The sequence below is a fragment of the Lactuca virosa genome, chromosome 7 (assembly GCF_052849685.1).
Source record: "Lactuca virosa cultivar CGN04683 chromosome 7, Lactuca_virosa_CGN04683_v6, whole genome shotgun sequence".
Lineage (NCBI taxonomy): Eukaryota > Viridiplantae > Streptophyta > Magnoliopsida > Asterales > Asteraceae > Lactuca > Lactuca virosa.
In genome coordinates this window covers 127608473-127633307 of record NC_136432.1, presented here as the reverse complement: position 1 = coordinate 127633307, position 24835 = coordinate 127608473, and the positions used below count along the sequence as shown (strand labels likewise).

At 32.3% G+C, this 24835-nt stretch overlaps 1 protein-coding gene and 1 pseudogene across 1 annotated transcript; one reads left to right on the top strand and one right to left on the bottom strand.

Annotated features, from left to right (window-relative positions):
* Window positions 1-474: 474 nt before the first annotated feature.
* On the top strand, window positions 475-21009 carry LOC145123305 (dynamin-related protein 4C-like). The gene is made up of 2 exons (XM_079058522.1): window positions 475-1053; window positions 19513-21009. The coding sequence occupies exons 1-2, from the start codon at window positions 498-500 to the stop codon at window positions 20916-20918; spliced, it is 1962 nt and encodes a 653-aa protein (XP_078914648.1). The 5' UTR covers window positions 475-497; the 3' UTR covers window positions 20919-21009.
* A 128-nt stretch (window positions 21010-21137) lies between these two features.
* Window positions 21138-24600, bottom strand: LOC145123306 (uncharacterized; annotated as a pseudogene).
* Window positions 24601-24835: the final 235 nt, after the last annotated feature.

Sequence of the window (24835 nt, the reverse complement as noted above, 5' to 3'; positions counted from 1 at the left end):
TAATAATAATAATAATAAGGGTTTTGTTGCAGAAAAATCCTAATATTTTTGTTTACAGAAAAATCCCAATATTTTGGGTTAGTTTACGAAATAGTCCCAAATTAATTTGGTACCGGTTCCACCCGGTCAAAAAGGGTCAAACTGCAAATTTTTGCCGGTTTTCAGGACATTTTTGTTCAAAAAAAAAATATTTGAACTAAAGTGTATCTTTTCCAAAAATATTAGGACTTTTCTGAAGATTTGTTATTATAAATAGTATCATTATAGATAAAGCATAATTTCAAAAATAAAAAACTTTATACAAATAATTATAAAGTAGAATATATATTATATTATATAATATTTAATCCGATAATGGTGATATTTTCTTACGATAATATTGGCTTTGAAAAAGTAAGCCCTATGTTATTTCCTTTTTTTGTGGTTTATAGAGTAAAATTTCTTGACCCCTTCGCCCCCGATGCATATCCTCTCTCCTTGAAATTCTCTGTTCGGTGATGGCCTATACCAACGACGGCGACCCAGAAGTCGACAGTGTTCAGGTTGACAATTTCACACCATACTTTCCACCTCTTCTTTCATCTTACAATGACAAGATACGTCCCATTTTTGACACCATCGACATGCTCCGCATCCATAAAGTTATCAAAGAGGGCCTCCCTGTCCCAACCATCGTTGTTGCCGGAGTGGATAACTCAGGTAAGTCAAGCATTATAAAGTCGCTCGTTGGCATAAGTTTGCCACGTGTAGGGGAAACCTGCACAAAGGTACCTCTCATAATGAGGCTACAAAACCATTCGAATCCTGCGCCCGAGTTCTTACTAAAATATGAGAAGAAGTCGGTTCGGATCATGAAGGAAATGATGATATCCAAAGCCATTAATGAGGCTACAGTGGAGATTGCCGGCGAAGGTAAAAGGATCTCGAATGTGCCTCTAACTTTGGTAGTGAAGAAGAAGGGTATTCCGGATCTCACCATAATTGATTTGCCGGGAATTCATTGGTTTACTAGACCCAGATGTCAACCTGAAGACATTTTCCAACAAACCTCAGGTATCTTTTGTCCCCACCACCAATGCTAATGATAATTTTCGTCTGCATCATCTGTAATGTTTGCTCTCCAAGAATTCGAATGAATGATATTACTAATTATTATGAAAGGATCATTCTCATACCGCCACCATCACCACTACCACCACCGCCCACCTACCGCCGCCACCACCTACCACCGCTACCATTACCACCACCACCACCCACCTACTCCATCGCCACCACTACCTACCACTACCACCACCACGACCACATACGGTCACAGCTACCGCCGCCACCAATACCCACCACCGCCACCACTACTACCATCACCAACACTACCACCCACCACCACCTCCAAAAAAAGCCTACCATCGGCATCGCCACCAACATGAAATGATCGGTTAATAAAATGAAACTATACTATTTTATAGTTTATATAATATAACAAAGTAAAATTAAGCAAAAAACGACAATTCTGTCACTTTGTATAGATTACAATTTCATTTCCAGTCATCCAAATACAATCTAGAATTAATTTTAATTCTATTTCCTGCCAACCAAATTAATAGTATATGAAATTAGATTCAAATTTCTGACACATTCTTTTTTCCAATTCAAATTCAAATTCCTTTAGGAACATTCTGCGAACCAAACGTCACCTACCTATTTCGAAGACATAATGTCTTCAAATTTGTTTAGTTCATCTAATTATGTTTACCTTGAAATAATTGCAATATGCATATTATGGTATACACATGATATTTAACTAGGAAATATAAATAGGGTTAACTATTTATTTATTCCACAACGTCTCCATTAATTACACTACTAGGTATATACACGCGCGTTGCGCATAATTAAAATAATATGATTAAAAAATTGTATATTATATATGAACCTATAAATTTTGGATATAATTATATATATATTAAATCCAAGGGAGCTTAGCAATAGTACTTTTTTACCTTTAGGTTTTTGCCACAAGAATTTAGTGAATTTGACACTTTTAGTCCTTAAAGTCAAAACCTTTACATTTTTATGTTTTGATTAAGTTTTTGTGTCTTTAGGTTTTTGCCACAAATCTTTAGTGACTTTGACATTTTTAGTCCTTGTAGTGAAAAGTTTTACATTTTGGTGTTTTTGCCACAAATCTTTAATGAATTTGATACTTTTCGTCCTTGTAGTCAAAACTTTTACATTTTGACATAAAAAACACAAAAAACCTCCTTTTGAATTTTGCCACCATATTTTCTCAACTTTGACAACTTTAACATTATTGTCACAACACTCTTGGATTTTATCCACCAATGTCCCTTTTTTGGTTGTACAAATTTTAGGGGGTGTCAACTTACGCCCCTATTTGTGGTGATTACAATTTCAACACATATCTTTTAAAATTTGCCGATTTTTCCCATAATACCCCAAAAGCGGCATAGTCGCGAGTTCTTTACTAGTTTTAATACAAAACTAATTATAACCTGATCACCACAATGAATATTATCTAACAATAATAATATTTTCATCATAAAACTCAAACAGTAAAACATAATCTCATGTTCAACACGATAATATAACCAACATCAACATCATTATTACCAATATCTACGAAGTACTATAGTGAAAATAAAACACACACACACACACACACACATATATATATATATATATATATATATATATATATATATATATATATATATATATATATATATATATATATAACTAGTTGTGAGACCCATGTATTAAATGGGATAATTTAAAAATAAAAATTTAAAAATAAAAATAAATATGAAGGTCTAAATAATTAAGAACTTTGAATTTATAAAAAAATAAGAAAAATAATAAATTATTAAAATTGAAATGTTTTTTATCATTTAAATTTAAACAAATAATTTAAATAAATAAACAAAAGAAACTAATAAACTTTAATTTAAATTTTTTGAAATTAGTAGGTAAGCCCATTAGTGAAACTGATATCCATTTATTACTATATTTATTACAATTATTACATTAAAATATTATATTGAATTTAATAAAACAGGAAACACCATAAAATAACATGTGGAAAAAAAATTAATTCAAAATTACCACAAACTGATATTTGTCAAATTGAAGAGGGCTAATGTCATAAAAACCCTCAAGTTTTCAGGGTTTTGTCGATTTTGCCCAAAGTTGAATTTTATGTCCGTTTTTACCCTAACATTTTCCAAAAAATGTTCGGTTTTACCCTTTTACCGGTGATAACAGGTTACCATTATATTAACTTCGAAAAAACCCTTAAGTTTACAGTTTTTTTACGTTTTTAGCCTTAAGTTTATAATTTTTTTTACACTTTTACCCTATGTATTTTTTTTTCATATTATACGTATTCATGCAGAAAAATCATATTTATATACGAAAAGAATTTAATTAAATATTGTATTACATTTTTTTAATGTTATTTCTCTCTCTCTCTCTCTCTCTATATATATATATATATATATATATATATATATATATATATATATAATGAAAAAAAATACTTAGGGTAAAAGTGTAAAAAAAATTATCAACTTAAGGGTAAAAATGCAAAAAAAACGGTAACTTAAGGGTTTTTTTTTCGAATTTAATATAATGATAACCTGGAAAACCTGTTATCACCGGTAAAAGGGTAAAACCGAACATTTTTTCGAAAATGTTAGGGTAAAAACGTACATAAAATTCAACTTTGGGCAAAACCGACAAAACCCTGAAAACTTGAGGGTTTTTATGACATTAACCCAATTGAAGGAGAGCATGTCATGTGGCGAAAATGTTCTTTATTTATTAGGAAGGATAGAAAAGATGTCATATGTGAATGTTGTATTATTTTGGATCTTTTTTCAGTGAATCTCATTTGGTGTAGAAAAATATAATATATGGGATTCAACGTGCTAGAATAGAAAACATAACACTAAATTTTGTTTCATATTATTTTCAAACAATATAAACAAAATTGTATATTCTGCTTATGTAAATTTGTATCTTCCTCTTTCTCATTCATTCAATATAAATGTATGCACCACAATGTAGAGTTTTAAGTGTTCTCAAATCATATTTTTTTTCTTCATCTTAGTCACTAGTCTTGCAATTTCATCAAAATATGTGAACTATTTATATCTTTATATTAACAAAATAAAGATAATAATTATCACTTACTAACCATAAATTATGAAAACTCTTCACTTGTAGTTATTAATTATTTTAAAGATGAAATCTTAAGTACACATAATTAATCATATATATCCACATAAGTTACAAAATTCTTGAGTTGTAGTTACTAATTAGTTGTTAGTCAAAAAGACTTTTGAGTTATAGATGGGTGTTTTAAATGAATATGTTGCAAGGAAAGTGCTCTCTATTATATATATATATATATATATATATATATATATATATATATATATATATATATATATATATATATATATGGGACAACTCCAATGAGATTTAAAAAAATAGAGACCTTGAGATTTAATATTAGCCACATATTTCTCATTTGCCACTTTAACACTCCAACGTATAGGCAACATCGGGATATGCCTAATCATAAATGATTATATGGCAGAGAGGTGTAATCATATATGATTATACATGTTTATACATATATACCTAATCATAAATGATTATACATATATGTCTGTTCACAAAGTATGTAATCATATGTGATTACGGTGGTTGGTGGCTGAGGAGGTGGAGATGACAGAGGTGACAGTAGTAGAGGTAAGGAAGGTGGCAGCGGTGGGTCGGTTAGTGGCAGTGGTGGTGGTGGTGGTGGTGGTGTTTGTGTTGGTAGGGAAGGCAACCGGGAAAAAACGAACAGGCGTCGCTGCATAATCATTTATGATTATAAGTCTCCCACCGTGTCAGTACACCAGAGCGCTAGAGCGGCAAATGAGAAATAGGTGGCTGATGTTGAATTTCAAGATCTCTATTTTTTAGAATCCTAACGGAACCTATATATATATATATATATATATATATATATATATATATATATATATATATATATATATATATATATATATATATATACATATATATATATATATATATATATATATATATATATATATATATATATATATATATTTGGAGAGGTTATATTGAGAATGTAAAATGGTTGAGAACGCGAGAGTGATTATGGACCAATCATTTTCTAAGTGGTAGTATAGAAATTGTACAATTATATTAGTGAAATAGTCAACTTAATTAAATGATAGTTTCTTAAAATTTTGCAATCATCTAGTTCTAACTTTTTTCCAAAAATATTTATGTTTTTTTTGTTAATATAAAACAATTAAATCAAATGAATTTCCTTCTAAAATACAGGAATTTACTATTTTTTCTATCAATTAAAATTCAAATCATGTTAAACTAAGTCATTTGATTTTTTTTTTCATATATCAACAAAATCAATTTTTATTCCATGATTTCCATTTGATTTCATTCATAAATGAATTCATATGATTTCATTCTAAAATGAATAAATCACAATGTAGTTTTATAAAAAAAATGAATTAGGTTTTTTACTATATTTTTAGAGATGAACAATCCAAATACACTAATAATCATGAATATATTTGTAAATATAAAATGAATAAATAACATTATAACAATAATCACACAATTATAATCATTAATCATTAATGAATAAAACACAATTTATTGTACAACACATGTATACTTATAAAGAATAAAGGACAATCTATTGATAAAAAAAATAACTATAATCTTCAATGAATATTAGATAATACATAGATAAAATAAATATATTTTGGTTTTAATCATTGATGATTAAAGCAAAATGTCATGTAGTTTTTGTTAACCCATCACCCCTATAAGCATTGCCTTAGTGATCCCGATGACCGTCAAACCCATGAAAATTCATTGTTGATCGTTGGTGTTGAGTGTCGTTGCCTTACCCTGCTTTCTTCTTTGTTACAATGAACAATTTGTAATTATAAATAAATAAACAACAATTTGGAAATAAAAAATGTATTTTAGTTGTAATAAAAAATGAATAAAAACATCGTGGAAATAAAAACTCTATTTAAGTTGTAATGTGGTGATCATGTCTGCTCCATGGTCAATTTGGAGAGCTAGAAATGACATGATTTTCAACAAAGTTCCATCCTCTAAGGTTCGGGTGATTGTAGATATAAAAGAGACTACATTTCTTTGGGTGAAAAATAGAGGGAAAATGATCTCCCAAAATTCGGTTTCATAGTGTATTTTTCCATTTGCTGTCTCTTAAAGCTAAATGTAATGTTTTTTTTTCCAGTTTTTTTCCTGGCCTTTTGCTGCTTGCTAGAGGTTTAATAAAATTTCGTTGTTTAAAAAAGATAAAAAAAATTTGTAGTATGTGAATGGTTTTAGAAACAAAAAAAAATACAACTCATTTCTTCCTTATTTAATAAATATAAATATTAATAAATAATTTGAAAAAAGTTAAAGAAACGCCACCTTTTGAATGTTTTGTCTTCTCATCCTCATCAAAAGAAACTCACTACCTATTGTGTGTAACTAGTTTTTGAAACAAACAATTATCGCTCTTTTCTTCCTTCTTTTACGCATCAGTTAAGAATCAAAAGGCTGTGATGTGGGGATGAAGGTGGGTGACGAATGTGGTGATCAAATGATGGCAGGGGAAGGCGTGGTTATCGTGGGATTCTTCAAAGATGGTGAAAAGATATAGTGGGTGAGATATGGATCGGTAATGGTAGGTATAAGGTAATCAGAGATGTGGTGATTGTGGTTGCTATTGGCAGTATGAACAAATGAAGATATAGGATTGAAGACGGGGATTGATGGTGGTTTGGAGGTATAAGTGGAACTATTTTTTTAGTTGTTGATCTTAATATTTGGATGGCTCTGATCCATTCTCGTATTTTCAACCTTCCGGGTATTTTCAAAATAACCTACATATCTTTCTCTCTTTCTCTCTCTCCTATATATATATATATATATATATATATATATATATATATATATATATATATATATATATATATATGTGCCAAAGTGAATATACTCTTAAAGGAATATAAGCTTAAGTACCCAAACTCATCATAGTACGTCATTTTGTATCATATATGCATTGTAATCGTCCAAAGTTCTAAAAATTCAACTCCTGGCTTGATTTACTTCCAAGATTTTTATAAATTTCACCATTATCTTCCTCTTACACAATTTTCATTTTCAATAATAATATATATTGTTGGGTAGGTGTTCGGCAGAAAGATGTAATGTAAGAGGAAGATAATAGTGTAATTTCGAAAATCTTGAAAGTAAATCAAGTTAGGGATTGAAGTTTAAAAATATTATAATGTATATATGATACAAGACGACGTATTATGGTTCGTTTGAGTACCTAACCTTATATACCTTTAAGGGTATATTCACTTTTTCATAATATAAAATGAAAAAAAAAAAATTGTGATCTCTAAGTATTTTTTTTATGCATTTTTATGATTTTTAGGGTTTCTTGTTTTCCATAGAACATATATATATATATGTATATATATATATATATATATATATATATATATATATATATATATATATATATATATATAAATTCTAGTAATATATTCTTTAATAATATAATTCTACTTTTGTAATTATATTAGTTGCATAATCAACGACGAAACTCAATCAAACAATTATATAAGAAATTGTAAACTAAAAGCATACATCTTTAAGAAATTGTAACAGTTAAACTAAAATGTGGTCATATTTTTCTTTTGTCTCTAAATATACAACAATAAATTTTTTCTTGAAATGTAAAGAAAGTAGAAGGAACAATATATCAAAATAAATTAAAAAGTGAGAAAATAACATCATATAGCTCTTAGTATTTCAAAACCTTGATTATGATATCTGCTTTGAGCACTACCCGATATACTTCACCATTTAACACTTTTAGAAATCAACACTTCAAAAACCTTCAAACTTGTTGATCTATTACTTTTTATCTTCCTATTATCTCTAAATTGGTTTATGTGATTTGTGTGTGGGTGTGTTTACTAAAATGATTTATCCTTTTTATATTAATAAAATATATACACAAGTATGAATATAAAAAATTATTAGAAATTTATAACTACTGTAGTAGTTGTCAATAAATTAGGATTGTTAAAAGGCATAGGTTTCAAATTCATATGGTTTGAGATAACAATTTATCTCTAACCACATGAGTTTGAATGGCCTCCTTTATGGTACTGTGATTTGTGTGTGAGTGTGTTTACTAAAATGACTAGGCGAATCCTCGTGCATTGCGCGCGAATATAATTATTTAATTAAAATAATAAAATTTTACAAATTGTGATTTAGTATTTATACATGCAAAAACCAATGTCAGTAGCATAATAAAACATACAGTTAACCTATTAGTTTTATTAATTGTAGTAAGTTTATATTATTGATTATTTCTACTATTAATTGATGATTTTATAGACTGTTTTGTGTTGTGTAAATTGCATATCAAACATATGTTACTTTCTATATATCAATAACAAAGTAGTGTGAAAAAATAAATACTATAACTTCTGATGATTTTATAGACAGTTTTAATTTGTGCAATTATATATAAAACATATGTTGATTTGTATATAAAACAAATAAGAAATAATATGGAAAAATTATACAACTTTTAACAACAAAAAAACATTACTACATTAACATTTACATCAAACAAAATTTATTAAACACTTATAAGTCATTATAAAGGAATATTTAGAAATCAACATACATTTGATATATAGAAAGATTGTTATAAAAAAAACCCAAATTGAAATAACCATTGATGCGACAAACCTCATTTTTTCAACTCTTTTCATATATATTTTGATCATAGTACAAATATAGTTATAGTATGTATAATTAAGTGGAAAATAAAAAAGCATTGAACATTAATAATCATAACTTAAAAAAAACTCTTGAATGTAGTAGAAGATAAAAAGGCATGACAAAATACATTAAATTTGGAATCAAAACTACATGTAAAATAGAAAACTCTTGAGTTGCATAGGAGTTTCAAACACTTGAGTTGTATGCAATAATGTAATATAAATATTGAAAATTATATGTCATAATAACAATATTATTGGAATTTATCATTAAAATACACTAAGTGGTAACTAATTTTATAATTATTTTAAGTATACGATAAGATAGATATAATAAGTTGTGTTTGAATTGAAGTAAATAAAATTTTTAATTTAATAATAATTATAGGTAATTTTAAATGATTTCGAAATAATTTATTTAAGTATTATTATTATTATTATTATTATTATTATTATTATTATTATTATTTCAAATAACAATAATTTTTTAATATAATATAATCTATTTTGTAGTTTTACTTTATTTTAAACTATTCTTATTTTTACTTAATTAAAAAATATTTGTTTGAAAAAATTTCATTATTATATTTTTAAAAAGTTATCGTATTTAAGTACTATACTTTTACTTTTGTGGTTAAAGCTATGCAATATTGGAAGTGAATGAAGGGTCCAAGTAACATAGTGATTTGAATTTTAAAGCTATAATAATTGTTAAGTACTAAGACCAATCTTAAAAAAAACATGTTAAGAATGAGTTAGGGAGTAGAGAGTGTTACACGTAAACTATATTTTTATGGCTTATATTTTCTTATAAATGTATTAATATTTTCTTTATTTTTACTTTAACTTTATGGTGAAAAATGAATAGGAAAATAGAAATTGACTAATGTAATAAGATATAATAGAGTACTTACTTTTATTACTATAAAAACATTTAAAAAATAAATACACACATATAAATTTTGCGATAACATAATGAATTTATTTTTATAACACAAATAATCATTGATTTTTAACAATAAAGACATATCATATTTAAAATTATTCGTTCTAATTCGTCATTATCACCAACAATTTGGAATAATAATTGTAAACTCTTTTTAACAAAATCAATTATCAAAAGTTTCATTGATGTTATTTATAACAAAATAAACGATAGAAACTAATATAATATATATATATATATATATATATATATATAATATAACTAATAGCATAAAATACATGTTGAATAATGTTCTCTTGGATAGAAAAATGGATTGTCTTAACATAAAATAGAAAGGCAACATAAAGATATATACATATTAACAAAGTTAATTACTCTAGCTGATAAATAGCTTAAATGTTGATTTACCAAAATCTCATGAGAAGTAATTATCAGTCTCACTTCATCATCTTGTGATTATAAAAAGATCCATAACACATAAAATTAAAAAAATCTCTCAAGTATACCTTTACACACATACCCAAATTTGAAGCTTGTTTAATATATAAAACTTTACATGCACCAAATTTTCATTTACTTGCATTTACATTTGGAAAAGTTGCAATTGCTCTCTTACATCCATGGAACCATTCGCATAACTCTTCAAAACTCTAACAATTTAATCTATCATTTTGTTTTGACATACACGCAATATGCAAGCTACAATGTTCTTATATAGGCTAAATATTTTATTTAACCCATCAATTACATAGCATGATTTTAAGAGTTTTGGAAGTTACAAATCACAACATTTCAATTAATCATAAATTAAATTATATAAGTTGAATAGTCTTGGTAGTTTCAAATGAATGTGGTGAAAGGAAAAATACATGAGAGTTTCAAATGAATGTGGTGAAAAGAAAAATGTTTCCTTTATAAGTATATAATGATTGATCCTTTTTAAAGTAATAAAATATATACATAAGTAGGAATACAAAAAGTTATTAGAAATTTATAACTATTCTAGTATTTTTCATTAATTTAGGGAATGTGAAAAAGCATAGGTTTCAAATCCATATTGTTTGAAATAACAATTTATCTCTAACCACATGAGTTTGAATGATCTCTTTTATAGTATAGAATAGATTTATGTGGCAATGTTAAATATTATGTACGCAACACACAACTACGTTATAAACTAGCACCAGACCACACAATGGATTAACCTGAGACAGAAACCGTTAAACGTATGAAGTGAAGTTAGGTTTTAATTTTAATACCAAGTAAATAGTTAATAAGTAACTTACTTCATATTATAAAAATACTTCACCTCCCTTCTTCGTCTCTAACTAGGAAAACACAACCTCATCTCCTTCCCTCTCTAAATTAAGGTATGCTTTGTAGCGATTTATATGGACTCCACCCCTTGCACCAGAAAATTACATCTTCCATCCACTTCTTTGATACTTGATCTTGTCTTCATTTTCCTCATTTCAAAATCCAAAGTGAAATTGGATTGATAATTTTTATTGTGTTCGTTTTCGCCTTAATCTTCTTTGAGTATCCCAATGTCGACAGATTGCCTGCCTCTACTGATCCAAGCAACATGATGCGATGGACATAGAGAAGTTTTACTTATATGACTTATGGCCCAATCAATAGGGTATGATGCCAATGATAATTTCTTATATCAACAATGAAGAAATCAAAGCTTTGAAGCAAACCATCTGTAACCTCCCTTGAATTTCTCTATCCATATTACCATAATATATTGTCGAAACGAAAATCCCTCGCATTGCTTCGGTCCTCCCTCAAAGATTCGTCTTGGTATGCCCCATGATATAAATGATGGGTTTTGAGAACTACAACATTCATATGATGCACATGCAACCCTAATGCTTTGGATCTAAGTTTTTCTCAAGTTATACATGCAAATTAATTATCCAAAGCAAACCCTAATCTAGCATACAATTTTCGAAATTGATAACTAAACATAGTTAGAAGATTACCTTTTCTTGTATCTTGTTGATCTTGACCTTCAAGAGCTTAGTGCCTTAATTGTTGCACCTCTAATGGAGTCACAAACACCAAGTAACAATGGATGAATGAGAGAGAGAGAGAGAGAGAGGAGGGAGGCTCTAAAATCGGCTAGGGTTCTTTATGGAAGCATAGTTTTTGATTTTAGGTGCCTTGGGGTTCCTTTCATAGTTGAGGTTGCTTAGGGTTATCTCTGGAAACCCTAATTTCCTTGCTTAGGCCTTAAGCAATCCACAGACCCCCCACATGATAGGCCTTGGACGAAAACTCTATGGGCTTCCCATAGATTTTCGTCCAACCCATATCAATAGGGTCCATCAGCCCAAACTACAACTATTACTGATTTACATAATCAGTCCCCGTTATTTCAATCAGTCTCTTTTGATCACTAAATTATTTCCAAATTAATTTCTGATCAATACTAATTATATAATATGATTTCTCAATTAATATATTATTCTTATAATATATTAATAAATCATAAAACTACCTCTTTCTCCATAATTCATCCTATCAAATTGCTATGGTGAAGGCAACCCAAAAGGACCATACTACTATTGGGTCAAGTACAAAACAATTATAGTTATGGGCTTAGACAGCTAATCCAACAGTCTCCCACTTGGATAAGTCTAATAACTATATCTGAAAGTACGAATTCAAAATCCGATTAGCAATCGTAACTCTCAAAAGCCGCTGTCGAACTATGACTTAGTCAATGACGCGTTCTTTAGATAAGGGATCATATAATCCTCCGTTCTCAAGATATCCGGTGGACAAAGACATGGAATAGAGTCATACTCAATGTCCAACAGTTTGTTTCCCGATTTCTGATTTGTTTGACATAGAACTTAATTGAACACATCAATTCAGTCCTAACCGGGCCCAGCACATAAGTCAACACAAAATCATCGAGGGGCCCAAGATATCGCTTTTAACCTCTTAGGATAAAAGGAACAGATAAACTTTGACTTATATGCTTGCACTATTTACTCATAAAATCGTACACAACAATGCATTTTATAACATCAAGTTACTGATGTGTTTACACACTATCAATGTACAACCAACTCGTAAACAACAACTAATATATCTCGGTTTAAAGAATATACGATATTATCGTCTCACAATCACTCGTGATAAATTCCATTAAGTGATTCATATGAGCGTGAGTTTATTCTAATACTCAAATTCTTATTTCAGGAGTACTCATGAACGTTGCAGCAACCTTTGCTATGTCTGGCTGTGGATAATCCGAATAATCCTATTATTCAGGAAGTAAAACATGCAAAATGAAACCCAAAATAAACAATTGACAGAAGATAGTAAACTTTACTCATAAATAAATCATCCATTACTTAATCATCAAATGTAAATTACATTTATAATGTCACAAGTTTCTAACTGTCTATCTAATCACTAAAACTAATATCGTCCTTCAGACCAATGTTCCTAGCATGTTGCAGATGCTTAACCCTACTCAGTCCCTTCATAAGGGGATCTGATGGGTTCTCTTATGACGATACCCTCTTGACTACGAGGAGTCCTTCTTCTACCCGATGTCTGATGAAGTGGTGTTTTATGTCGATGTGTCTGGATCTACCATGATCTCTTGGTTCCTTGGACAAGGCAACCGCTCCCTCTTTATAGCAGAAAATCTTCATAGGCTCCTTTATGGCTGGTACAACTCCAAGGTCTCCAATGAAGTTCTTCAACCATATCGCCTCCTTCGACACCTCACTTGCTGCTATGTACTCTGATTCGCACGTTAAATCATCTACGGTCTCCTGCTTGGAACTTTCCCAAGTCACTGCTCCTCCATTCAGGGTAAATACCCAACCCGACTGAGAGCGGAAGTTATCTCTGTCGGTCTGAAAGTTGGCGTCACTATACCCTTTCACTCTCAAGTCTTCACTTCCACCAAGTACGAGGACCTAGTCCTTCGTCCTTCGCAGATACTTAAGAATGTTCTTAACTACTGTCTAGTGAGCTCTACCAGGGTTCCCTTGATATCGACTAACCATGCTCAAAGAAAAAGCCACATCAGGGCGAGTACATGTCATAGCATACATGATCGAGCAAACGGCGGAAGCATATGGCACTTGACTCATATCCGCTATCTTTTCTTCAGTTCTCGGACACTGATCCTTACTCATTTTGGCATTGCTCTGGATAGGCAATTCCCCTTTCTTGGATTTCTCCATGTTGAAACGTGTCAACACCTTATCCAAGTAAGTAATTTGACTAAGTCCTATTAGTCTCTTACTCTGATTTCTCAAGATCCTTATCCCCAGAATATAGGCCGCCTCTCCTAGATCCTTCATAGCAAAACACTTCCCAAGCCAGGACTTAACCTCCAGCAAGGTTGGAATGTCGTTTCCTATGAGCAGTATGTCATCCACATACAATACTAGGAAGCTAACTATACTCCCACTAGTTTTGACATATACGCAAGACTCATCCTCGCTGATCGAAAAACCAAACCCTTTGACCTTCTCATCGAAACAAAGATTCCATCTGCGAGATGCTTGTTTCAATCCATAGATGGATTTCTCAAGCTTTCACACTCTATTCGGGTACTTCGCATCTACAAAAACCTCTGGCTGACTCATGTAAACATCTTCAGCCAACTTCCCATTAAGGAAAGCAGTTTTGATGTCCATCTGCCATATTTAATAATCATGAAACGTAGCTATGGCTAGCATGACCCAAATAGACTTGATTTTGGCCACTGGTGAGAAGGTCTCATCATAGTCAACTCCTAGAGTTTGAGTGAAACCCTTCGCAACCAGTCGTGCCTTGAACGTGTGCACTTTCCCATCCATTTCGGTCTTCTTCTTGAAGATCCACTTGCACTCGACCGTCTTACGACCCGGTACATTGTTAACCAAGTTCCAAACTTGATTGTCATACATGGACGAAATCTCGTTGTCCATTGCCTCTTTCCACTTCGTAGACTCTGGGCCCGCCATGGCTTCCTTGTAGTTGTTAGGTTCATCCATATTTCTCAGTGTACTATCACTAATAAACGTATCACCCTCAGCAGTTATATGGAAACCATATAATACAGGTGGAACACTAACTCTACTGGAACGTCTCAGAGGTAAGGACTCGTCAACTGGTTCAACAGGAGTCTCCTCCTCAAGTTGAGTGCTAGTGTTAGAGGTTCCTTCATCGCTTTACTCTTGAAGCTCTTCAAGATCAATTTGCCTCCCACTGTCCTCTTAGCAACTTTCTAGTTACCAACACTTAACAATGAGATAGAAATGTCTATCCAATCCTTTATTATCCACACACTAGGACACACATCACTTTTGATGTATCATTCTATCAAAATAAGAATAACATCAATCCTCTTTTTCAATCACAATATCTTTACGAGGAGAGCCAACTCATATTTCATTTTGCAAAATGACATTTCGTTCTTACACAAGAGCAACCTTGATATAACTCATTGGACCTACTAATATCACTAGTAATGGCCCTAAACCACTCTGGTTCCTTCTTGCACCTCATGGTTTAAGCCTAGGTATGGACTTACCAAACTTAATTCGCTTAAAATATGGCTCTGGTACAAACTTGTAACACCTGATCTTTTATATTAAAATACTATGGCTTATAAAACATTTTCTGTCAACGGAACCCATTTATAAAATATGGTCCCGAAAATTTTCTCATTTCATTTATAAATATATTAGTAAAAAGATTCCTTTGGGTATTACAACTGATACAATAAACCATAGTAAAGTTATGCCCAGTTTCTATCCATTGTCTCTCTGCTATTTTACTCGGCTCTCTAGGTTGTATCTTAATACCTAGAATACATGACGTTTCAAGCAAAAATACGTAAGACAAAAACTTTCTTGTGAGCTACATGGGTTTAGACACAAAATCATTTGATAAAATTATAATTTCACATGCATTTATAAACAAAAGGCAACCCATGATATGTATTTCCTCACTCATTACAAATCTTCTCGGGCCTTCCCGAGCCTCAGATATCTGTCAAGTCTAATACCCATAAGGACCACCCCCAAATTAGGCTAGTCACATAAGTGACAAGAACATTCACACCCCTAATTGGGCTGGTCACATAAAGCAGCACATAAACACCCTAGATTAGGCTTACATAGGGGTGACAATTGATGACACGACACAACAAAAATGCACTACACGAAACGAAATTGCGACGAAACTGAAATTCGAATTCGTGTTCGTGTCATGTTCGTGTCAAGTGTAAAAAACACAATGCCGTGTCGTTTCGTGTTTGTGTTCAAGATTCAACACGATTTAGCATTTATATGTCATGTTTTTCGTGTTTTGTATGATTAAATATTAATTAAATAAATCAGTTGCTATTTTATGACATCTTTGTCGTGTCGTGTCGTGTTTTTTGTTTTTTAATCGGTTCGTTTTCGTGTTAATTAAAAAAATACGACATCGTGTCGTGTTCGTTTTACATGAAACCTTATCGTGTCGTGTCGTGTCAAACAGAAACACAACACGATGGCCCGATTTGCCACCCCTAGGCTCAGATACGCTGAGCATCATCAGAATATACTGAATAATTAAGGCCCCTTGAATACACGTTGAACGAGCTAGTCACATATGTGACTCAGAATTCTAGCCTTTATCGAGGATCAAATCACCCATGTAAGGCCCCGTAATTGATTCCCACGTGAACCACTAGGCAACTTTGGTCCTCACGCTGACCCCTTGGACTAGCCGTCACTTTCTCATGACTATACAAATCACTCACATGATGCATGATCACTACTTTCTTTTACTTACTCAATCACACACAAATGATTGATGTTATGGTCATGCACTTTCATTAATAACATTGCATAGTAAAATAGTCGAACATGCTCTAATTGTAAAATGTAGTTCTTTAATCCTTTTCAACAATTTATGTAACAAATCGTAGCTAGCTAACCATAGATCATAAAAGAGCTCATTTGTTCGAAAACATTTTCCTTTCAAAATCTTTAACTAACTCTTTAGAAAAAGAGTTTGTTTACTTTCTATCTTGGATTTATTACTTTTTGAAGCAAGAAATATTTTCACAGAAAAACTATACTAATATGCCATGTACCTCAAAGGAAAAATCCACATGTACTCACCTCGCTAGTTAGTGAAGACTAACTTTCAATTTGGCTTCTAGCCTCACTCTATCTCTTAGTTCAAACGCTGGTCCAACCTATCTGGACAAATACCAAGTTCCTCAGAACTTGTCTTAATACACTTAGGAGCTTATTTATCATATCAATTACAATGACCTTTTCCTGATCTCTAATACAGCTTGGTAACCATTTGTTACCAAATCACTAAGCTCCTAAAAACCATTACCAAATGGCTTAACTCCATAAGCCAATAGTCCAATCTTACAATCGGTGTCGGGCAAATTAGTGAACTAGGGTTTACAATCCTCATTATCCAATCGAGAGTTCCACCACATAAACTCTTTATCTATTTCTTTATCCGTCAGCTCATAACAACATTGGGTTAAGAGTTTCAAATACTATATTGGGTTTATCAACCCTTCATGACTCAATATTTACATAAAAGAAATTACGCATTAACAATCGAGAGGATACCTTAGCCCAAACGACAATCGTACCCTTGTTAGACATCTGTATCTAAGCCATAATCGTCGCTCATCGACTCAAATCTCAACTCTTGCATACTGAAGTTAAAACGACCTTTTGAAGGCTACACGTTGACATGTGACTGCTTGGAGCATTCTTCAGAAAAACGTCCAATGAATGACAAATTATCGTTATTTATAGGTTGAGAAATCGGGATCTGCGTTGTTCTTTCCATAAGGTGGTGCTGCGACTTGAGCTATTTGTCACCTTCCTAACTGCCACGTGTAATCTTCGATCTACACGTGCTTTCATTACTCAGCACCAGACACACCACATCTTTTAAAAAGGCACACCGCGCTTTTCGGTTTTTGCCAAATTTTCTCGAATGGCAACATAGTTTCTATTCCAACTTCGAATGGCCATAACTTTCTCATATGAAATCCGTTTTTGATAAGCTTTATATCCACGAAATTGTATCACAGTTAACTACAACTTTTTTATTATTACTCCTGCATAGAGTAAATCGATTCTCAAATTCCCACGTCGTTATAATTTCACATAACAATAACCTACTATAATGTTCATGCATATCAATTCACCACAACTCTCAACCAATCCCAACCTTACAGGTTCTAATCCAATAAATCATAATATTGTATTTATCACGAAATTAACCCAATATAATAATAAACATACATCTAGATGACATATATATCTAGAAAAGAAGTGTGTTACCCACTTGGTTAGTTAGTGAAAACTAACTACCATTCGGGTATCCATAAGATCATGAATAACTAGAAAGGTAACATAAGAGCATGAAACTGTTATCAAAAGTAAAGATTAAGAAACAAAGAAGCGAGACTATCCATCAAACCTAATTTTTCGCCTACAAACCACTTTATCTAAGGTCATGTCCTCGGTAAGAGAAAACTCCTCCATGTCAAGTCTCACATTATCCTCCCACTTCCATCTTGGGCGTCCTCTCATCCTGTCACCCTCAATCACAATTGATTCTACCCTCCTTAATGGCGTTGATGGTATCCTCCTTAAGAAATGTCCATACCATCTCAAACATCCTTCCTTTAATTGCATACAGTATAATCATATTATACCCTTATATGTACGGGAACCAAACGGAAAAACCGTTCATATGTTTGGTGGTTAAGTAGCTACCATAACTCACTTTCCAACCGACACAACGTTTCCAATAATCACGATGTTACAGAATATCCTAACGTCTAACTTATTTTCAACATAACTATTGGAAAAACAAATTATCGAGAACAACAATAAAATAAGTTTACACCTTGTAAATTGAAGTAATACACATTGAGTCCAAGCCGGTAAGCATAGTTATTCATAGATGTAGGATCGTCATTGCAGTACACCGGAACCATTCCATTTTTTCAGGCTTCTCTGATCTCCCTACGCACCACATTTTTAATTTCAATCGAAAATCAGCAATTCCTATTTCTATCAGGAAACATGTATGTTGTTGAAGCAATATATATTTCAAAAACAAAGAATAGTGAACACGGAATTAGGATCGGTGGATGGGGTAATCTTTCAAATTGAAATTCTTGAAGAAGTTGAAGACGATGACAATTAAGGACATGGCGTGGCAGCTTCCATTTCGACTTGAGACAAGGATGTAGAAGACGATCACAAAGGACAAATATGGAGCTAGGGAAGAAGACGGTATATACATACAGGTTTAGGATAAATCACAACAGCAGGACGTTTTTATTTAGAGACGAAGACCAAGAGGTGGTAGTTTTGGTGATATGCAGTTTGTACATCAGCCGCTTACATGCTTACATGGCATTAAAATTTTAGAAAACACTAACGGTTAAATAGTTGCATGCCTATAAAAATTATGTAACGTGGACATCTTTTTCATACTTTCATTAGTAATTAATCGTAAATAATATTCTTACAAAAGTAACCTGTTCCATATCTTGATAGTTGATGAACGTATAGAAAGTTTATATCACGGCTTGAAAAAGTCAAATATAACCTTAATTTGATGTTTACGTTTGTGCACATTCGGTTTTTATTGCTGCAGATATCACTATGGAGTATATAAAGCCAAAGGAGAGTATCATTTTAAGTGTTTCTTCTGTGGATGATAAACTCTCATCTAAATGGTTATATAGCATGTCAAGAAGTGTGGACAATACTGAAGAGAGGATGCTGGCCGTAATTACCAAATGTGACCAACTCCTCGATGATGATGATGATGTCTTTCAGGCTCTTACTAAACTCAAGGTTCGTGGTGGGTATAACTTTGTTAGAAACAGAATTGACGATGAAACTCACGAGGAAGCTCAAATCCGAGAAGCCACACTATTTGAAGCTCACCCCTTGTTGTCCAAGATTGAAAAGTCCATGGTGGGTATTCCTGCCTTGGCCAGTAGGCTTGTTCAAATTCAGTTAGTAATCATATTGAAATGTTTTCCGGACATTGTGGATAAGATCAATGAGGGGATCAATATTTTGGATTTGGAGCTCAACCAATTACCCAACAATTTTATGAGTAAAGCTGATGGACTGGTTGCATTTATGCATATCATTAGGTCCTTCACGGAAACTCTTCAAATGATGTTCATAAAAGGAGAATACAATGAGTACGTGGATTTTAAGAAAATGCATTGCAATGCTCGGTTAATTGACATGCTAGATGAGTTTTCAAAAAACCTCCATTCGAGTGTCCAATTCTCTGAAAGTTTCCTAGTTGAGGAGATGCAGGTTTTAGAGGAAACTAATGGAATCTGGTTGCCTCATTTCCTTCCTCACTCATTTTGGATTAGGAGGAAAATGAATAATGTCTCTACTTTTGCCATTCTTTTCGTGAAACAAGTGTGGAGTTATCTTGAAATTGTTTGTGCTAGAATTTTAATTGATCACTATGGGGATTATCCACAATTACTTTCCTCCATGAGGAAAGCAACTCATAATGTGATCGAGAAAATGAAGTTTGAGTTTATGGAGAAAGTTGTTGAAATGATAGAGATGGAGAAGACCACATACTATACATGTGACCCTGATTTTGTTGCTTCTTGGAACATGTTAATTAGCAACCGCGACAAGTTTATGAAGGCAATGTGCAATCATTTGGAAGAGCTAAGTATGGAAGGTCATGATGGCACTGTTAACGTTAAGCATCTATTTAGTATTCCGGAAAATACAAGGGATCAAGCATTTGATTTAAAAATGAGAATGACGGCTTATTGGAAAATTGTTCTGAAACGAATGGTGGATCGTACTGCGCTTCGGCTTCGGTTTATGATTCAAAAAGTGGTGAACAAGGAAATGGAGATGGAGATAGTGAATGAGATGATGATGCATGGCGGAGGCATAGAAAAAATGTCCGAGGAACTATCATCCACGGGCAAAGAGAGAGTGAGGCTTCAAAGAAGCATTGGGTTGTTCCAGGAATCAAAACAAATCATGGAGCAAGTTCAAGTGTAAACTAAACTTGGTTCCATCAACATCTTGCAAGAACGAAGGATTTGATAATTAAAATAATAATAATAATAATAATAATAAATACAAAGACATGTATACCGCTTTATTTAATAAATGAATATTAAATTGAAAAAGATTACACTTTTCATATTAGCCCCAATTTCTTTGACATCTCCCAACTGCATGAAAGATCCCGTCAGTTACATGATATTGCAGGAAATCGATGAACACAAAATATGGGTTATTGCTTTGGTGGCGACGGAAATGGCAACAAAGTGAAGGAATTCGTCTGAAAATACCATTGTTGAGGATTAAGATGTAGTGAAACAATTCCGTTGAATAGTACTGATTAAATAACGGGTTTGTCAATATATGTGAAACTCGTGTTGGTTTTAAACTTATTCCCCTCGATTAAATAACGGAAATGGCAACAAAGTGAAGGAACTCGTGTTGGTTTTAAACTTATTCCCCTCGATTTTCACTTGGCTAACAGGTCAAACAGTACTGATTAAACCCCGGGTTTGGATCACCACATTGACCACAAACTCATTTGCAACAAAAACATTCTCTAAACATACACCTCAGTTGGATCACCACATTGACCACAAATCCAATAAAATCACCTCAAAATCAACCTATTCACCACATCCCATTATTATTAGCCCTAAAACACGCTTCCTCCACCAATTGAGCTGCAACCCCAACATAATTATGTGGTGTCAACTTTAAAAGCTCTGTTTTTGCTTCAACCGGTATTTCCAACCCTTTAATGAATTCAGTAATCCTCTCTTCATTAACCACTCTTCCTCTCATAAGCTCCTTCAGTTTCTCATAAGGCTCCTCAACACCATATCTTCTCATCACCTACACACAAACACAAAAATAAATAAATAAATAAAAACTATTTTCGATTAAAATATAAAATTTGAAAGCCAGATACAGATACATACTGTCTGTATCGGTTCAGCAAGAACCTCCCATGAGTTGTCCAGATCCTTGTTTAAGGCAGCTTCATTCACCTACAACACACAAACATAAAGATGTTCAAATACAAATAAAATATTAAAATCTTAACCCAATTAAAAAAATAAATAAATAAATAAATTGTTCATTTTATTACCTGAAGCTTCCTGATTCCAGCAAGTGCACTCTTGTAATCCCACACCAATGTTTCTCAAAACAGTAGAATCAGTCAAGTCACGCTGTAATTTTAACGAAAATGGGGGGTCAAGGGTAAAAAATATGTTTACATGATAAATTTGGAGTAAATTGCAAAAATGGTCCCTGTGATATCCCAAAAAGTGCAGTTTGAGTCCATTTTTCATTAAATTGCAAAATTAGACCCTGTGGTATCCCAAAAAGTGCAGTTTGAGTCTTCTTTTTAGACGGCAGTTAACTCGAGAGACCAAATCTGCATGGAAATTTCAACTTTGGACTGACCATGCGAAAGAAAAAAAAAGGACTCAAACTGCAATCTTTGGAATACCACAGGGACCAATTTTGCAATTTGCTCATAAATTTATATACCTGCCAACGGGAGATAGGTAACTTCATGCTTAAATGGTCTAAAATTGCATTAGCAATTCCAAGATTTCCTTCACTGTTTTCAAAGTCAATGTATTGGGTTGACTTTGTAAGGCATAGTCGATTCCACCAGCTTTAGTCACCTACACAATAGTTTTAAAATGTCAAAAGACCCAATTGATTATCACTTTATCACAATTCACAAAGATTCTGGAAAGTTTACCTGTTTGAAGTATCCAACAGAGATATATCCCCATATGTCTTTATCAAAATCAAGCAAGATGTTATTAAATCGAATAAATGAATGGAAAAGTTTTGCCATGTAATCATGAGATTCAATCTGCGTCACAAATAGGGTTGTTTTAGAAACAATGTAAGCAACTACAGTATACATAATACAGATTAAGGAATAAAAATAAAGCATACTTGTGTTACATCATTATATGCCACAACATGTGCATTGTAGTTCACAACTGCTCTTGCAAATTTCTCCAAAATTTCTACTTTTTGAAATATCGTGTCTTTCTCTGCTTAATCTTTCAGCAAATATCACCATTTCCTTTCCCAAAGTTGTAGGTGAAGCTGGCTATAGAACAACATATAAAACAAATTATTAATTACCCTTTTAAATTTATAGATGTTATAATTAAAAAAAAAAAAAAAAAAGATTTTTTTTACCTGTCCATGAGTTCGAGAAAGCATAGGAATGTGAGCATTGGCTTTTGCCATCCCTGGAAGAATAACCAAGTTTAATGATTCTTTAAGCATTAGACCATGAGCTAGATTGTTTATGTCTTCTGATGTACATCCAAAATGAAAAAATTCAAGCACCTGTACGTTTTTTAGAGTAAAATGTTATATTTCTTGCATTAAACCTAAAAGATATGACATTGACATTGACACTGACCTTAGCTATCTGTGGATCTTCTTGACACTTTGTTTTAAGAAAATACTCGACTGCTTTCACATCATGATTAGTTATTCTCTCGATATTCTTCACTTGCCTTGCATCACCATTGCTAAATCCATCAATTAGTTCTTGTAATTTCTTTTGGGATTCATTGCTAAAGCTTGGAACCTCAGATACTTGAGGAATCTGTGAGAGCTTTAGTAGCCACTTTACCTAAGGTATAAAAAAAGTAAAACATCAAAACAAATTTTTATATTACTTTGAGTGAATTGGATTTTGTTTATTCACAATGATACCTCAACCAGGGTGCGATAGTAGATAAGACCATATTCACTCAAATAGTGGGCGAGATCTTCGACTTTATTCCTATAACGCCCATCTAAGAGACTTAGCAGTTAAACTCGAGAGCTCAAGCTCAGAAGAAAATTCAGAAGGCTTCACTTTTACCTGAAATTATATGTAACTTTTCAGGAAATGTAGACAAGAAGCATATGTAGAAATTATAGTAAATAGATAAAGTAATAGGAATTAGGAAAAGGTTTTACCTTTTCTACAGCTTCAATCTTGCTATTGGCCTCCTTTAAAGTTGCTTTGCAAGTGCAATTTTTGCGAGGAAGTGTCACATAAGATGAAGGAGTTGAAATACGGTTTTGGGTTGAATAAGATTGTTCATGGAGGTAACTTGCACGAGTTAAGTATAATGTTGGACAGCTGCCATTTTGAACTTTAATGCAAGATCCGATTTCCATGAATACTTCAAAAGCTTCAAAAGAATGATGTAAGAATGATAAACATTATTTCTCAACATTTTCTAGTATAAATATGGGGTGAACAGAAGGGTTATTTCTACAACTATATACGTTATTAAAAGCCAAACATTTCTGAAACAATCTAAAAATTCTGAAACAAATTAAACAGTAAGCTACTAAGATTTAAACCCGAACACAGTAAAATCTCTAAATTTTTTAAAAATTTACGTGCTTAAAACTCATAAACTGCAACAGATTAAAACCCCAATTTTCTAAAAATTCTGGAGCATTTCTGAACTAATCCATACATTTCTGAAACTATCCAAACATTTCTGTAACAATCTCAATATACTGAAAGTATCAGATAAATCTCAATCTCAATATACTGATAAAAGTATCAGATACGCAAAAACAAAAATAAAAATGCTTGAAATCGGAGAAGGTGAAGGAGAAAACTAAAAGTACAAATTTCGAAGTAGTAGAATCAGTGGAGGCGTTAATTCGAAGCTGGAGATAGCCAGATAGGAGAAGGAGAAGGAGAGGAGAAGTAAGCAACGGGCGGACGCACTGCTTTTAAGATATGGGGGCACGTGCCCCGAAAGCTAATTCACTTGACATGTATTTTGAATAAAGCCGCCAAAAATCGATCCAACCCGCCAACCCAACCCGAACCAGTGGCGGATCCAGGATAAATATCAACCGGGGTCCAACCTATAACTAACAATAGTCCCTTCTGG

What these genes read in the sequence shown, in the direction of transcription:
- LOC145123305 (XM_079058522.1), top strand. Translation starts at nt 498, where the DNA reads ATGGCCTATACCAACGACGGCGACCCAGAAGTCGACAGTGTTCAGGTT. An exon ending in CATTTTCCAACAAACCTCAG is followed by an intron (nt 1,054 to 19,512) that starts GTATCTTTTGTC and finishes TTATTGCTGCAG; the next exon opens with ATATCACTATGGAGTATATA.